The sequence below is a fragment of the Apodemus sylvaticus genome, chromosome 10 (assembly GCF_947179515.1).
Source record: "Apodemus sylvaticus chromosome 10, mApoSyl1.1, whole genome shotgun sequence".
Classification (NCBI taxonomy): Eukaryota; Metazoa; Chordata; class Mammalia; order Rodentia; family Muridae; genus Apodemus; species Apodemus sylvaticus.
The window spans coordinates 41654679-41672121 of NC_067481.1; the positions used below are offsets into that span (position 1 = coordinate 41654679).

At 43.2% G+C, this 17443-nt stretch overlaps 1 protein-coding gene across 1 annotated transcript; it reads right to left on the minus strand.

Moving 5' to 3' along the window:
* Positions 1–11142: 11142 nt before the first annotated feature.
* Positions 11143–16610, minus strand: LOC127693879 (eotaxin). The gene is made up of 3 exons (XM_052195117.1): positions 16395–16610; positions 12334–12445; positions 11143–11913 (listed from the first exon to the last, which is right to left on the minus strand). Exons 1-3 carry the CDS (start codon positions 16468–16470, stop codon positions 11808–11810), a joined length of 294 nt encoding a protein of 97 aa, XP_052051077.1. The 5' UTR covers positions 16471–16610; the 3' UTR covers positions 11143–11807.
* Positions 16611–17443: the final 833 nt, after the last annotated feature.

The following is a 17443-nucleotide window of genomic DNA, read 5'->3' on the forward strand; positions in this document are numbered from 1 at the left end:
TAAATTTCGACACGATACAGCACAGGGAAGAGCTGCATTGTCTACCATGGAGTAGCTTTCTATCCAGTTTTGCCTGTGCTCCAGGTGTCCCTCTACAGTCTGCTCTCTTGGCCCTTACCATCAGCTCCTTCAGATGCCTTTTCTCCTCCACTATTTGTAATTTCAGAGAAGGATTTGTGGTTTGATAGCCCTCCTTCATATGTCACCCAGCACTGCTCAGATTTCATATTACACAACAGCATTTTGATGGTATGTGTCGCAGGCCTCCCCTTTTTCCTTTGTATCTGAAGGGGACTTCCCCAGTCATCCTGTGGTCCTACAGAGAACCAAAATAAGACACCGCAATACTTGGCTATCATAAAGGGCACAGGAGTTTCAACCAGAGGGTAAATGATACCTTTTGGGGATGTTAGATCATTGGGCTCAGGGCTATGACCTGCACTTGCCTTAGAGCATTTGATGTTCTGAGACCAGGCAGGATGCTCACTTGTGTCCACTGGGTAGATGCCCTGTGCTCATCAGCCATGGAATATGGAAATGGGTGAAGCTATAATTCAGTGTCTGCTTCTAGAACCAGTGGGCAGTATTGGCAAAAAGATTCAGTGGGTTTCCCCATGAAAAGTGTTTAACATTGTGTGTGTGTGTGTGTGTGTGTGTGTGTGTGTGTTTGTGTGTGTGTGTTCGTAAGTGAGTACCCATGTGTACATATATTTGTGAAGGCTGGAGGTTGAACTTAGGTATCCTTTCCCTATTTCTTCTCCACCATATTTTTATTTCAGTTAACGTCTCTCCTGGAACTTGCAGCTTGATGATTCAACTAGACCAGATGTTCAATAAGCCCCAGGGACCCTCCCATCTCTGCCTACACAGTGCTGGGATCGCAGGTGCACTCAGCTCTGGCCAGCCTTTTATGGGAGTGCCTGGGATCTGAATTCAAGTCCTCATGCTTACAGAAGAACTTTATTGACTGAGCCATCTTCCTCAGTCCAGAAGTGTTTTGCCAGTGACTACAACAGCTTTCAGTAAATTTAATAGTCACTGGGAGTTAGGGATGTCAGAGGAAATCTGGAATGCTGGGAAGGTCAAGTATGAGACAGAAACTCTCAAATTTTCTCCCAAAGTGTGATTCATGTTTTTAAAATGGGCATGGTAGCAGGCTTGATTTTCCAAAGAATGCCTATGTTCCAGAAAAGATAGATAAGAAATGCCAGATAGAGGAAAGAGGCCCGAGGTCTCTTGCCAGGGACCAGAACTCTCCGAATCTAAGAAGTGTGGCCAATGTGGCCCAGAGCATAACAGCCTGGGTGACTGGCTGAGGGTCAGTGATGTCAGGCAGTTGGATTGCTATTGTCACTCTGGACATTTCATCCAGATTGCAGCTCACTGCCACCCACAGTCAGTAGTGTCAGGCCAACACTTTAGCCTTGCCTCTAGCAGCTACTCTGTCTAGCTCCACTGCCCTCAGCGGGGAGTGGGTGACTGCCTGGCTTCCTTGTGTATTTCTCTTCTGTGTTGGCTTTGTGAAGTGGTTGTTTAATGTGAATGAAGTTAACTTCTCCATCACTTGAGAATGGGAAGAAAGCATGTGGCCAGAAATAACTCTGAAGGGAGCTGGAAACAAGTCACCTGGTGACAAGGTTCGCTGGTTTTCTACCCACTTACAGGTGATGATGGGCACAGCGTTGGAGATCTGACTCACAGCTTTGCTCTGTAGCTGTCTCAGACCCTCCCCCAGTGCCATACAATTAGAGGAAGAATTGACTAGGACCCCAGAGCTGACTCTGCTCCATCCTGTCCTTCCCTACAGAAGAAAGCTTAGGGCTTAGGACAGAAGCAAGATGTTTAAGGCATCGGTAGTTCCCTGTCTCACACAGTTGTCCTGTGCCAGTCTTCTGAGCCTGTCTGTATTCCCTAAGGCCTGGACTTCAGTTCAGCTACTTGCCAATGAGATCTCATTTGGGATTTGCTAGTAGGTTTAGCCAAATTTGCTTAGCACTCTGTATAATAAATATTTCCACAAACCCAATTTTAATATAGAAGTGTATACAGCTGATGTTTAATAAATATTGATAGCTATTCTTGTTAAATGTTTTCTTCATGCCAGGACTTTAGAGTTTGTGGGAAAACTTGTTTAATCCTCTAGATAAATCTCTGGTGTAAACACTGCTTCTCTTGTGGTTATTATAAAGATCTTAATACTAAAGCTTAGGGAAGCTGTGTGCTTTTCCCATAGAAGCCAAGGCCTGTGGATGTGCCCCTTGCCCCTGCTGAGCACATACCCACACACCTAAGCATACAGCATATCTTGTTTATTATTTATGACGTTCTTTGGCGGCAGGCATCTTTATTCCTTCTTTTCTGGTGTGATTAAGTGTAGGGTGTCAGAGCTACAGAAGGTCCAGGAGATGAAACAAAGGTCAGCTGTGGTACAGCAAATGAGAGTCTTTGGGAGAAAGTGCTTTAGAACTGATGCTTGGGTTGATGAGAGAGCTTAGTGGATAGAGATGCTTGCATTGATCCTTACATCCTACACAGAGACAGGGGAGACATGATTCTGTTGTCCTCTGCCCTCTGCATATAGCCATGCATGTGTACATATGCATTGGGAAGTGGGGGTATGCATGCCCATGCACATGTGGATGCACACACATACACACACACAGTTGCACACATTATCCCTAGCCATTTAATATGCAGATAAGTAGAAGCTAGGCATATAGTTCCTAAATTTATACCCAATTTTTATGGTGGTGGTGGTGGGGAACTAAAGCCCTTAGAAGAAATGTGCGCTACAGAATAAAGCTATGACTGGCCAGCTGTGCCTCAGGTCTGAACTACTTCTAGTCTCAGATGCCTTTTGCTCTGCCTTGAGTTCTAGCAGGATCAGGGAAGACATCTCCTAGTTTTGTGACACTGATGACCTGTGGGTCTCTACTGTGTGTCTCTTTATGAATTGGCATTGGCTGTGGAAAATAGAATAACTATTTTTTTTTTTTTTTTGCAGCCAGCACTGCCAACGATGAACTAGATTTAGGCACTAAATCATGGTGCAGGATGGTATTGGTGCAGCAGCAGTCCCCTGGAGGATGAAGCTGTAGGTCCACTGGGATGAACACAATTAAGACACAGTAAGCCAGATGGATGGATGGGTGGTGCAGATATCCACATTAGCCACTCCTCCAGGACACTTACTTTGCTCTTCCTGGGACTGCCTGGCCAATCATTTTTGAAAAGTGAAGTCTGAGTTTGGGTCTGGAACATGAGGCAAACACGGCTATCAATCACTCTGCCCATCTCAGAGTGGTCACAGAAGACAGAAGTACAGGGGTGTCCTCCCAGTGGATATTGTTGGGGGAGATTTTCTGCTCACTCTCTTCTATAGAAAGAGGAGATCTGAGGCTAGGATGTAATCACCGAAGGATGCTTAAGGACAGAGACAGGGTTCTGAGATATGCGTCATTGGATTTGGTCACTGTGTGGACACAGCATGGTACTTAAAATGAACCTATTGGTACTGTCTGTGCATGCCCAGGCTGTATGGTATGGATACAGTTCTGGGAGACCTCTGGAGAACCATTTTCCTCCATGATTGGCTTTTTTTCAGTTGTCTTCCTTGCAGCATTCGGAGGTTCATGGCTTATTTTTGTATATCATCATGTGGGACTCACCTAGAGCTAGCACAAAATCCAACATTATGCTTAGTCTAGCCTTATCTTTCAATGTTGAAAACTGTCAGGCTTTAGCCAAGATCACCATGGAACGTCGTGGGGCATGCTTCTGTGTGCCTCCAGTTCAGGTCATCAGACTTTTCTCTGATGCAGGCCATTCTCAAACTCTCCTTAACCTTACCTCACAGCCTTTAATGAAGCAGAAACTTTAATATCCTCCTTTGCTTTGCTTTTGTTCTTCAACAGGGCCACCATGATAAAATAGGACACGGTTGAAGAGTGATAACAGCCTCTAGTTTTCCACCTTTGTAATCCTTAATCACTTTAAATTTCATTTTCAGATCAGTCATTTCATGGGACTACTTACTGAGACCATCTAATATGCCAACAGGCCATAACAAACAGGGTGGTTTAAAGCCGAGTCAGCACCAGAGGTAGAGTACATCTCAGATGCATGTGGTTGCTAATGGTGGAGCACAGCATATCGCCTTATAATTCATTTCTTTAAAGAAGCATAACTGGAAGTAGCATACCCTATAAGAATGGTGAAAAGTATAGCACAGTAAATAAGCACACGCGCTAGCAAATGGTGATTTATTGTCATTGTAATGTGTGTGCTTGAGACACTGAGGATCCATTTCCAAACCCTGGCCATAAAATGATATCCCGGAGAAGAGAGCCATATGAATTTTGTTGTTGTTTCTCAATGCGTAAAAAAGTTAGCTTTAGAGTCTGCTGTAGTCCATTAAATGTGCACTGGAATTACATCTGGAATCAGTGTGCATACCATAGTTAATAACATCTTACTGCTGGACAAATGCTTATGATTATCTGGCCTTCAATGAGTCATAACCTTTTCTTGATTGTGGAGTATCTTGGCTGGATATCAATGTCGGCTGACTAATTAGACTGGTCACTGATTATTGGAATGACTTGGACAAGTATTTTTTTTAAAGATTTATTTATTTTATTTGATGTGTATGAATATTTTGCCTGTGTGTGTGTCTGCACACCATGTACAAACAGTGCCCTCAGAGACCAGATGAGGACATCAGGTCACTTGGGATAGGAGTTTCAGGCAGTTGTAAACCATCATGTGGGTACTAGAAACTGAACCTGGGTCCTCTGGAAGAGCAGCCAGTGGTCTAACTACTGAGCCATCTCTTTAGTCTCTCTGAGCTAGCAATGGACTTGGCTGTGCTGACTTTTTCTTTCATGGAGAATTTCTCTGCAGTGGGTGATGTTACTCAATGTTTTGTTATACACAGAAGAATTTCTTTAAGAGTATTTCAAAATCAAACCCTCGTAAAACTTGCACCATATCATCAGCTACATTTATGTGTGTTCCTAAAGCCCCCTCTATTATCATTTCAACAATGTTCACAGCAACTGCACTGGAAACTCATTCATTTCATTTTGATACCACCAGCTCTAGGCATGTCTCATTGTACATGATCTTCTGGGCCCTCCCATCCTGTGTGTTGTCTGCAATTGACATCATTATGTGGCATGTGACTATACATAAGGTAATAGATAATGCTTACTGGTCTGGATAGTTTGAACCTGATAAAAAGATAAGCTACAAAGCTCAGAATACCCAAGATATAATTCATAGATCACATGAAGCTCAAGAAGAAAGAAGACCAAAGTGTGGGTGCTTTGATTCTTCTGAGAAGGTGAACAAAATACTCACAGGAGTAAATCTGAAGACAAAGTATAGAGCACAAACTGAAGGAAAGGTCATCCAGAAACTGTCCCACCTTGGGATTCATTCCATATACAGTCACTAAACCCTGGCACTATTGTGGATGCTAAGAAATGCTTGCTGAAAGGAGCCTGATATGACTGAGGAGCCTGCCAGAGCCTTGTAAATACAGAATCAGATTCTTGAAGCCAACCATTGGACTGAGTGTTGGGTCTCCAATGGAGGAGTTATAGAAAGGACTGAAGGAGCTGGAAGGGTTTGCAACCTCAAAAGAAGAACAACAATATCAACCAACTGGACACCCTCCCCACTTCGAGCTCCCAGGGACTAAGCCACCAACCAAGGAGAACACATGGCTCCAGCTGCATATGTAGCAGAGGATTGTCTTGTCAAGCATCAATGAGAGGAAAGGTCCTTGGTTCTATGAAGGCTTGATAGATGCCCCAGAGTAGGGCAATTGAGGGCATGGAGGTGGTAGTGGGTGGGTGGAGGAACACCCTTGTAGAAGCGGGGGGAGGGAGGAAGGGATAGGGGGTTTCCAGGAGGGGTAAAACTGGAAAGGGGGTAACATTTGAAATATAAATAAAGAAAACATCCAATAAAAAAGGAGAGAGAGAGAAAAAAACATAACCAAAACCTCAATTGGAGTATGAGGCATAGTGGATGTATCTATGAGACAGCACATCGCACATGAAGACATGCTGACTGCAGAGAAACAGAGCTGGCCAGTCACTGACACTGACCAACCTCTGGTATTTGTTAACACTGTTCTGGGACAGTGAAATCATGATTAAATTAGTCATAAGAATGGGTTTATATAATGTATGGGCCCCGTGGTAAGGGTTCCTGCCCACAAAGATTGATGTAGCGGATGGATGGTGCAGCAGGCAAGTAGCAGGGGCTAATGCTAAGTTCTGCTGTGGGAGTATCCATCCAGGAACATAACCAGTGATTGTGGAAACTATGCATCTGATTAATGTCTACAGGTTCTGCATTGCAAAAAGGCAATGCTTCATTTGAACTGGAACAAAAACTTTCTAGGTGGGTGTTTGATAGTTTTGGCTCTAGGACCTCAGCCAGCACCATTTCCTGAGATGGCATAGAGTTCTTGTCCTAAGCACAGTGTTCCACTTCCCATCATTGTAGAATACCAGGCACACTGCAGCAAATGAGGTGAATCACTGGGTTGTGCCCCTGTGATGAATTCTGTAGAGCACCTATGTTTTCCTAGAGGTTCCCAGCAAGAGAGTTTAGTGGATGGCCTGCTGAAGGTATAGCTGAGCTACTAGCTTGGAGAGAATGCCTTGTAAAGATAGAATCCATCTTCAAGAATCAACACATACCTCCAAAGTCATCACAGTGATGTTGTATTGCTGGTAGGTAAAATCAACAATCCAAGAATCAAAGATAGAAATAATAGTGACCTTGCTTTTCATCCTTTCTTATGACCCATTACTACTATTTGTAGTTTTTGTTCCTATCGGTCAAGGTGGTGTGGTTGAAGCATCTTGAATTATAGGGGAAGGCTGCATTCATACATTCTAGAGATATGCCATCCTAGCTATAGCTAGATAGAATTATCAAGCTATGGCTATGGTCTCACTTGTTACTTGCAGGTCATAGACTCAGAGGCAAGGAGAAGGTAGAAGGCATTCCCACCGTGGCAGGGGTGGACCCTAGTCATCAACAGAAGATGGAACTTCTGCTCCTCCTCATTGAATATTTTTTGATATCTGGGTGGCCTATTCATCTATTTCTTGATGTTCCTTCACCTAATGCTATCAGGTGGATAAGAGCCACTGAAGCAAGCTGGCCTTCAGAAGAACAAGATGACTGGAAGTCTTAGTCAACAGTGCAGTCCAGCTGCCTGGTCCAGCTTAGGTTAGCTGAGATGAAGGAATGGTAGAATGAGGATTCAAGGAAGGTGCGCACCATTTACAGTCTCAAGAGCATCCACAGCATTTGGAAGGAGGTTGAAGGACATCTTATCAAACTTTCTCTTATAAGTTTATTTTTTGGGGGGGAGGGGGGAGAAGCTTGAAAGACTTCTAGATCTCATGTGAGTACATGAATTTGAACAGAACTAAGGAAGGGCCCAAATGGAGTCAGTCCAGAGATAAGGAGGGTTCCTAATGGAATCTGTTGTTCTGCCTAGAAATTTTCCTCCCCTAGGACTGAAGCTCTCCTTCAGGGTATGAGCTGCCAAGTGTTCCCACCTAGGTCTCCTCCACCATAGAACCTTCAATGAAGCCTTCAGCCATGATATGAAAGTGGAATGTGAGTCAGGCCCTACTCTTTGGGTTACCTTCATTCTGGTACTCTCTGTAGGATGCTGTGACTACATCATGACAAAAGTTCTCTATTTTCCTCATATCCTAGCATTCTACCTGAATATTATCACTTAGGAGTTTCCTTTCTAGAGATATCAGTGAGATCCCAGGTTTTTGCTAGAGTCTATGTAGCTGTAGAAGGCTTCAACATGCATGGTACTTTGAACACCCAATTTTGTATTCCAGGGACAAGTCATGCTATGATCTACTGGAGGTAAACTGCATTCAAGATACTTAAAAAAATGGGAGAGAAAGCTTGGCATAGGGCATGTAACTAAATTCTATTCAGTTTTTCACACCAAGAGGGGATCTCTCCCCTTTGCTTCTCTTTTCTGATGTCTACATGGTATTTGACTGACATTAGAGTGTCTGTTGGTATATTGTTCCCAGTGGGATACCTTATGGCCACTTTATGGCTGGTATGTGCCTCCTGGGCATGTGTCTCATCTTGGTTGGTGTTAGGAGCTGGTCTGCGAGGTTATAGAGGATATAAATGACTTTTACTTGAAGCCAGAGCCATGACATTCCTGAATAGGAATCATTATGTGGTAGAAGCTGTCTGATAGAGAAATTTCCAGAAAGGTTCAGTGTAAGATAGAATAGGGATTCTAGTTACTCAGTGTGCAGAGTCCTCTGCCAGCCTTTCTTGCCCCTGTGAGCAGAGATCATGATGTGGCAAAGAGACTTCTCTTAGCATGTGTGGTCTTATATGGTCAATGACAAGAGGCCTTAGTTTCCTACCTAACAGATAGTATCATACTAACACTATAAAGACCCAAAATAACAGTAAGAGAGATCACTTACAGTTGTATACCGAGATCATCTACCTCCCAGAACAACATTCTTCTGAGTATCTTATGCTGCCTTCTTTAACATCTTGTGCCAATGGTGACCATGGTCCTAAAAGAGCTTGGTGTGACCCTATTGTACAAAGCCTAATCCAGAAAGCTTCAGGCCCAGGACTGGCAGCTTCAGATGATACAGTTATATAAGCAAGTAGCCATGACTGTTTCAATCCTTGAGGACAAAGCTGGTCTCTGCAACTAGGTATAAGAGTCACATGACTATAGATGCTGGTCCATCTGAAGAAACTGAAGGAGAATGTAGATTTGAGTTCCTTGCACAGAAACTACAACTCTGTGTTCTTTCAGATGGGTTCTCTCAAGTGTGTGAAGTTGGAATCTAATGCTGTTCTTCTCTTTAGGCTGCTGTTAGAGTGGCTTTAATTGCAGCTTAGGAAATTTCTGACACCATTTTTTCAAAATATAGTATTTTATCTGTCACTGGACTACTCTTGGGCTTACACTTTCCCTTTTTATCCACCAGAGATCCAGACAGATAGACAGAGGTGCGAGCGTGTGTGTGTGTGTGTGTGTGTGTGTGTGTGTACACACACACACACACATACACACAGCTTCTTGCCTATCTAATGTAGCAGTATGTCAACTGCTTCTCCATTTTCTCTCAACAATCCTGCCCATAGCCACTTGTTTTTCCTGAAGTTTCTCTAGCCATGAACTTTCTCTTCTCATTACCCAGAAACAATGTGTGTTATGACCAGCGTAATGATTTGCTAACTTATATCCATTTTCTAAGAGAAATTAGCCATAGCTTATATTTGTTCTGAAAACCACCTCAATTCAGATGGTAAACTTTATGTTTACCCTACTTATCACTGTCTTGACAACCCAACTTCCATACTTCTTTTAGATTTTCCCACCATGTCAGACATGTACACCCCGTGGATAAGACAAATATCAGTCATCCTCACTCCTAGGCATTGGCTAAAGTAGTGACTCTTATCTGCCTGGACTGAGGTCCCTCCTGGTGTCACCACTGTCTATCCATCTACACATACCTTAATCTTGGGGTAGATCATCTTTTAATGCAGATGATCTGTATTAAAATCAGTAATAACCTAGAAGGGATGCCTCTGATCTTGTCCGTGAAGGGGTTTCCAGAAAGGTTAAAATGAGGAAGGAAGATTTACCCTGGAGACTGGCAACACTATCCTTGAGCCAGCATGTACAAATAGGAGGAGGCAAATATGATGCCAGTCTTTGACAATCTTGTATCCTGACTGCAGAGCCAGTGAGAACAGCTGCCTCATGTTCCTGTTGCTGCAGATAAATGTGCTCTTGCCACCCTTCCCATCACAATAGATTGAACTTTCAAACTCTAAGCCAAGAATGATCTTTCCCTCCTTAAGACGGCTTCTGTCAGGTAATATACCTTTGAAGCCTTCATCTAAGCCTGAGGTTCAAGGTAATCTGGCTTCCTGTGCTTTTGAGTGTCTGTGGAGTCTGTGTGGTTTGTGTTGCAAGAGATAGCTGTATAGTCAAAGGGGAAAATTATCACAGATGGTTACAAAAGGTCACAGTGGAGATTCGGGACAAGAATAGCATTACATCATGGTGGAGCATTCCAGCAGAAAGACTGAGGATTGTGGAGTTGGAACCTTGCTCATAGGAGCATGAAACCCAGAGCTGAGCACTGGTGTAGTGGAAGTCTCCTGCAGAATGACTGGCTCAGCTCGTGTGTGTGTGTGTGTGTGTGTGTGTGTGTGTGTGTGTGTGTGTGTGTGTAGTTAGGACCTTGTTGATGGAGCAAGAATCCTAGGAACAACAGACTAGAATATCTGGATTTTAATAAACACTAGGCAAGCCAAAGAGTCATTTTGTAAGGAATGCAGCCCCACCTCACAAACAGTTCTCCCCAACTGCCATCTTTACCCCACCCCAGCTGAACAAGATTACACACACCCACACATACACTCATACACTCCCCTGAAGTGGTAATAAGACAATAAGTCATGCATGGATTTTATAAATGCCCAAGCAAATTCATTTCTTCCTAATACCATATACCTTACACTCCCAATAACAATATCCTCCTGGAAATATGAAACACTTCCATATGGTGACTGTCTTAGTCAGGGTTTCTATTCCTGCACAAACATCATGACCAAGAAGCAAGTTGGGGAGGGAAGGGTTTATTGAGCTTATACTTCCACGTTGCAATTCATCACTAAAGGAAGTCAGGACTGGAACTCAAGCAGGTCGGGAAGCAGGAGCTGATACAGAAGCCATGGAGGGATGTTTCTTACTGGCTTGCTTCCCCTGGCTTGCTCAGCCTGCTCTCTTATAGAACCCAAGGGCACCAGCCCAAAGGTGGTACCATTCACAAGGGGCCCTCTCCACTTGATCACTAATTGAGAAAATGCCCCACAGCTGGATCTCATGGAGGCACCTCCCCAACTGAAGCTCCTTTCTCTGTGATAACTCCAGCCTGTGTCAAGTTGACACACAAAACTAGCCAGTACAATGACCTTTATACTGCAAATGGGGAGATGGTCACAAGAGGACTTAATCAGGACTGACAGATGGACAGGAATCTCCTCAAAGCTTTATATCTTAAAAATGACAAGGTTAAGAAAATGTTGTAGTAAAATATTTTATTATATATAATTGGTATAGTCTAATAAAAAGCCATTCTGGCTTGTCATGGTGGTACTTTAAAGGCAGAGGCAAGTAGATCTCTGTGAATTTGAGGTCAGCATGGTCTACACAGTGAGTTACAGGTCAGCTAGGGTGATACAGTGAGAGCCTTTCCCAAACAAGCAAGCAAACAAACAACAAAATGACAAAAGGACTGATATCCATTAAAATATGCTTTAAAACTCCAATTTCTTAAATGTAACATATATTTAAATATTAACATTTTAATTGTGTATATTAATTGTGCAAAATATATTAATTGTGCAAAACAATGGATCACATTATGACGTTTTCATACATGTGTATAAGGTACTTTGATTGTATATACCCCTTTATTATCCTCAGTTACCCCTAACTCATTCCATTCTATTCCTCAATAATTCCACACCTCCTTTCATACCCCTGCCTTTAAGATGTTGCATATGCAAGAAATTACACAATCTTTTGAGTCTGACTTATTTCAGCAGACATAATGACTTACAGTCCCATCTGTAACTACATGAAGCCAAGTCCCTGGGGTGCTGATATTCCCTCAGAGCACATCTTAGGAAAGAGAAGGAATCAAGCTTTTTTTAGGCACTGGGTTAGTGTCAAACGAAGAGGCTGTTTATGGCTTTGGAGTTTGGAGTTTTTGGTCCAGGTGCTTTGTGGCATCCTGGACCCACTTCTTTTTGGGGTCAGCACAGATCTCTTTGCCCAACTTTGTCTTGAAGCTGTAGAAGAAAACAAACAATTAGGACATCCTAGAAATTTTTCCCTTTCTTCCTCATCCCCCAGGATAATTTGCTATGGGGTAAGAGTCACAGTGGTATAAAATGATGGTCAGAGGAAGGATGGGACTCCAGGCTTGGCTCCTGCTCTTGCTGACCCAGTAAAGAGATCTTTTCTCTTGACCTAAAAGAACTAATATGGGCAGAAACCAGCTCCCATGTAGAGATCTTGGAATAAACATGTGCTGTCAAAGCTCATGGATTGGATTGCAATTCTCAAACAGATTCTTTAATTGAGACACAGCTCTTGATCATGTTCCTGGGAAATTAGTTTGGGGGCCTGAGGGGTGTGTGTGTGTGTGTTTGTGCATGCGTGTTTGTGTGTGTGTGTGTACACTCCGTAGGGTTGTGGTGTCTACTCACACTATGGCTTTCAGGGTACATCTGCTGTTGGTGATTCTTTTGTAGCTCTTCAGGAGTGTGTTGGGGATCTTCTTACTGGTCATGATAAAGCAGCAGGAAGTTGGGATGGAGCCTAAATTTTGGGAGAAGGAAATGCACAGGAAGGGGTCAGTGGGTATTTTCAATCAAGACATTGTAGGACAGAAGTCAGGAGAAGGTAGGGGCACATCAAGGGTGGAGGTAAAATTCATGAAGCCTTGTACCTTTGATGTGGTGTATGACCTTCCCCATGGTCCTCTGCACAGTGGGACCCATCATCTCTGACAAAGAGGTCATGTATATTACCCTGGTAATCTGTGATATATTGTTGAGCTTGGAGCAGTTGGCTCAGGAAGCAGGTTTACCCTCCCTTTCATTTCAGACCTAAGAATGTTTATGTCAAGTTTTCCCCCAAGATTTGTCTGGTAAGGAGATGATATCTGACTCTGTGAGGAAGAGAGGAGAGAACAGAAGAAGAAACCATGAGGTACTGTGCCCCAGAGAACAGCTGGAGGGAAAACTCACTAGCAGGACATGGAGAGGCTTCAGCCATGGGGATGTCCTCAGTGGCTTACTATCTCAAAGGTCTGCCTCAGCCAGTTTCTGCTGGTTTTAAGCCCTCAGTGTGATGATATTACCTTTCTCTTATTAATTTGCTCTCTGGGGAGGGCATTCTAGTCTGACCAGGACCCCTTGGACTGGGAACTCCTTGGACTGGGAACTTCAATTGACAGCTTCAACAGGGTTGTCCCATTCAATTTTCACTGGGTCTTTTGAGCCCTTGATCTGATGATATTCTCTCTCTCTCTCTCTCTCTCTCTCTCTCTCTCTCTCTCTCTCTCTCTCTGTGTGTGTGTGTGTGTGTCTGTTATCCTTTTATTTTTACTGTTATATTCACTTGCTATATATTTAATAAATACACTCACTCATTCAAAACTAAGTGTGGCTGTACAAACAATTCCCCAGACCATGAAGTATGTATTTGGCATTGCCAGTAGGCTATGAATTACCATTTCTGTTTTAAAGAAATGACTCTCATAAAAAGGAGAGAGAGAGAGATTGAGAGAGAGAGAGAGAGAGAGAGAGAGAGAGAGAGAGAGAGAACAGGACATACCAGTGATGAAATGGAAGGAGTAAGGACACACCCACAGACACCTAGCTTCCCTGTTGCCCACCACTAGAACAAGAGAATGGCCATCTTCTGTACCCCAAAACTTTAATATCAGGGTTAACATATATTTTGTCTCTCTGTGAACATTTTCTTTGGCTTTTCCATGTTTCCAAAGACTGTTCATTGATTAAAGTCATTGATTTTCCTGTAGGCTCTTGACATAGTACAAGAAATTTCTCAAGACTGTGAGACCAGAAGGAGAAAAGTAAAATTCAAGTGCTAAGAAAGTTTGTCTGAGAACAACAGAAACAAACAAACAAACAAACAAACAAATCAAGCCCACCCAAAAAAGCCTGGACAGTTTAACAAGATGTAGGGTCAGGTAATGTTAATTTGCTACACAGTAACTTGTATATAATTTGCATTTAACTCTTATTCACACAAATGAATTACATAAGTAACTAGATGAGAGGGAGGGTTTAAAGAAGGTAAATATGAGTTTTCTTATTAAATGGGTAAAAATTTAAAAGTAAATGTGGATTTTGTGTGATAAGAAAAAATAAAAAAGCTTAGGTCCAAGTCACAAGAGGGCTGTGTAGATGGTGCAAGGTGTTTGGGGGATGGGATTTAAAAGATTTGTGCATGTTTGATGACTGAAATGAAAGCTATTAAAATTCCTACAGATATTGCTCTGCTCCTGGCAACATTTACAAAAACGGATTCAAAAGCCAAAATATGCATGTCTAATCAAGTAGTTGTTTGTGATTTGCTGACTTTGTTAGGCTGGTTCATACTTCAGAAAACTATATTTTAGAAAAACCAGGATTTCCTTAAATTTTCTTTTCTAAGCGTTATCTAAATGTTACAGAATGTTAACATTGTAGGAAAGGTAAGGCTGCCCTCCAGGGTGTCCATCAACCACAGCTTGGAGGCCCTACATCAGCAAAGACAAAGGGGCCAGAAACTAGAGCCAGTATTTTAACCTTTGGCCTCTAAATTTAGCCATAACTTGGATGTTGGAATCCCTCTAAGTCATCAATCCTCTTAATGGGAGAGGCCACAGAATCTCCAGAGACTGGACCCTAAGCCATGCCATATATCAACGTACAGACCATTTAAAGGCTGACACAAACTACATTATATTACTAAATTTCTATGCGTTGTTTGAGCTCACTTAGAAGCTGGTTCCCCTACTCAACTTCAGGCCAAATTATGTCTGTCTCAGAGGGTTCTTCTAGAGCTCTAAGTTGGTGTTGGACTCGACCCAAACTCTGCAACAAGCCGGACACCCAAGAGTAAAAATATTATGTCCCTAAAAATAATTCAAATCTGAACGATTGCCAAAAAAAGGTTATTATCATTTATCCCACGATATAAAAGTGCTTGCCCTGGGGAAAAGAAGTCAGCAGTCCAGCTGTGGGAAGCATATCCATGGAAGAAAAGTCTTATCTTCCCAGCCAGCTTCAGATGGATGTCATGAGCTCCAGCTTCACCTGAGGGACCTACCCACTGGGCACCCCAGATGACTGCTCTAAAGGGGCTTCCCTAGTCAGTTTTGGCTGAAGATTTTGAGCAATAGATATTTTGTGCTCTGTCTCTGTTTCTGTCTGTCTCTGTCTCTCTCTCTCTGTCTCTCTGTCTGTGTCTGTGTCTGTCTCTGTCTCTCTCAACATTGGCTTGCTATGTACTTAATAAGCTCACTCATTCAAAACCGTAAGCATGACTGAAGAAAGGGGATAGAAAAAGACTTCACCACTCTGATATCCTTTTGCTGTCATTAAGAGGAGCACACAGCAATGCGATAGTCTTAGAACCAGTCATCAAGCACTCTCTGCCATCTGCTCTCTGGGCACAAGTGAGGTTGTGCTCTTGGTATCTTTTGGCTGGAGGTTTTAACCAGCTTCTTCATTAAGGGAGAAGATGAAATGGCATGTGATGGTTCTGAGCTTGCACATGTTGCCTGTGGAGAAGTCTCTCCTTTGTTCTTCTAAGCAGTCTGGGAACCTGAGTATACAGTACAGAAGTCGAGGCCATGCATTATTATTGTTCGCTGTGGCAAGAAGTTGGCCCTTGTTGATTTGATTTGGATTAGCTGTCACTGCAGCATGCATTAGTTTGCAAATATCTACAGCAGGTTCTTTTTCTGTCTCTTTTTTTTATTCGATTTATTTTTTATTTACATTTCAAATGATTTCCCCTTTTAAGGCCCTCCCCACTCCCTGAAAGTCACATAAGCCCCCTTCCCTCCCTCTGTCCTCCCACCCACCCCTTCCCACTTCCCTGTTCTGGTTTTGGCCTATACTGCTACACCGAGTCTTCTTAGAACCAGGGGCCACTCCTCCGTTCTTCTTGTACCTCATTTGATGTGTGGATTATGTTTTGGGTATTCCAGTTTTCTAGGTTAATATCCACTTATTAGTGAGTGCATACCATGATTGATCTTATGAGACTGGGTTACCTCACTTAGTATGACTACAGCAGGTTCTTAAACACAGTAAAGATGCACCTGTTTAAGAACATGTCTCAGGACCTCCTGCTTTGCAACTGTTTATTAGAATCCTGCAGAAACTCCCTCCCCCACCCCAAAGGACCTTCCATTTCACTACTATCAAAATACTCAGTGAGTCATACCCAGATACTGAATGCACTTGGCACCTGCGTCAATAGTCATGAGGGGGGAGGGGAAGAGGGAGAGGTAAAAGGGGGGAGAGAGACAGACAGACAGACAAAGACAGAGACAGACAGACAGACCGAGACAGAGACATAGACAGAAAGAAAAATATGAATGTGGACCAATATCAGTTCTGGCTGTTTCTCTGGATGGGCTTTCTTGTCCCATCTTTGAATGGTGAAGTTAACAGCATGTGTCTGAAGAGTCTTGCTATGTGTCTGAGAAATGCCTGGCTTCCCTCAAAGGTTGGAGGAGACTTACCTGGGTGAGCCAGCCCCTGGGAGGTGAAGGAAGTAACCGTGAGCAGCAGAAATAGAAGTGCTGTGGAGATCTGCATGGTGGAGGGAGAGAGATGGAAGTTACTGGGTGGATCTCAGCCTCTGGGTTCTGCAGGCTCTCCCGTCTACCTTTATAGGGAGCAGAGTGGGTGGATGCTTCCAGAGAAGACTCTGACTGCACAAGGTCATGAAGGAGGCGTCTTGAGCAGCTGAACATGGCCAACTCCTGGAAAGACAGCAAATTAAAAAAACACAAAGCCGTGGGTGGGACTTGGCATCTGTCAGCGGATGGGAGTGAAAACTAAAGAGAGTGTGGTTATGAAATGTAACTGATCATTATGCAGCAGAACAAAGAAACCAGGGGACAACACAGGGAAGCCCGTGCTGATCTGTGTTCACCTGGTGCTCTGAAGGACTTTGGAGCCCCAGGACATCCCTCCTCAGAAAACAGGGTATGATAGTTGTGCTTGCCCATTTTATGTAATTCAATGGCTGTACCGTCTTAGTGTCCAGGAGGAGCTTAACATCCTGGGAAGCAGCATGTGTAGGGACAGCTTAGGAAACTAGAATCATACTTGGCTTGAGGTCATACATACAGAGAGAGAGACAGACAGACAGACCACACACACACACACACACACACACACACACACACACACACACACAAGTGGTTAGCAATTCTGGACCACTACCTATACCAAGCTATATATACATCCTTGTCTAAAGAAAGTAACTGGCTCCTCCGTCCTGATAATCTCTGGCAATTCCTTAGCACCCCACACTACTTTCACTGGTTAGAAATTATTCAAAGACATCTCAGTATGTATCCTGGAATTAGGAGGAGGAGTGTATCTGGCTTGGATGGGCACGCTATGTTCCCAGAATGAATATAGTTTAGGGAAAACTTTCTGTCATCCTGTGCATGATTGGATGTGCATATGATGAAAGTTGGGCACATTGTGTGGAAGGACAGTATACAGCAAGGAAAGGCTTAGGTAACCTAAGACTACCAATCAAAACAGAAATCTACCT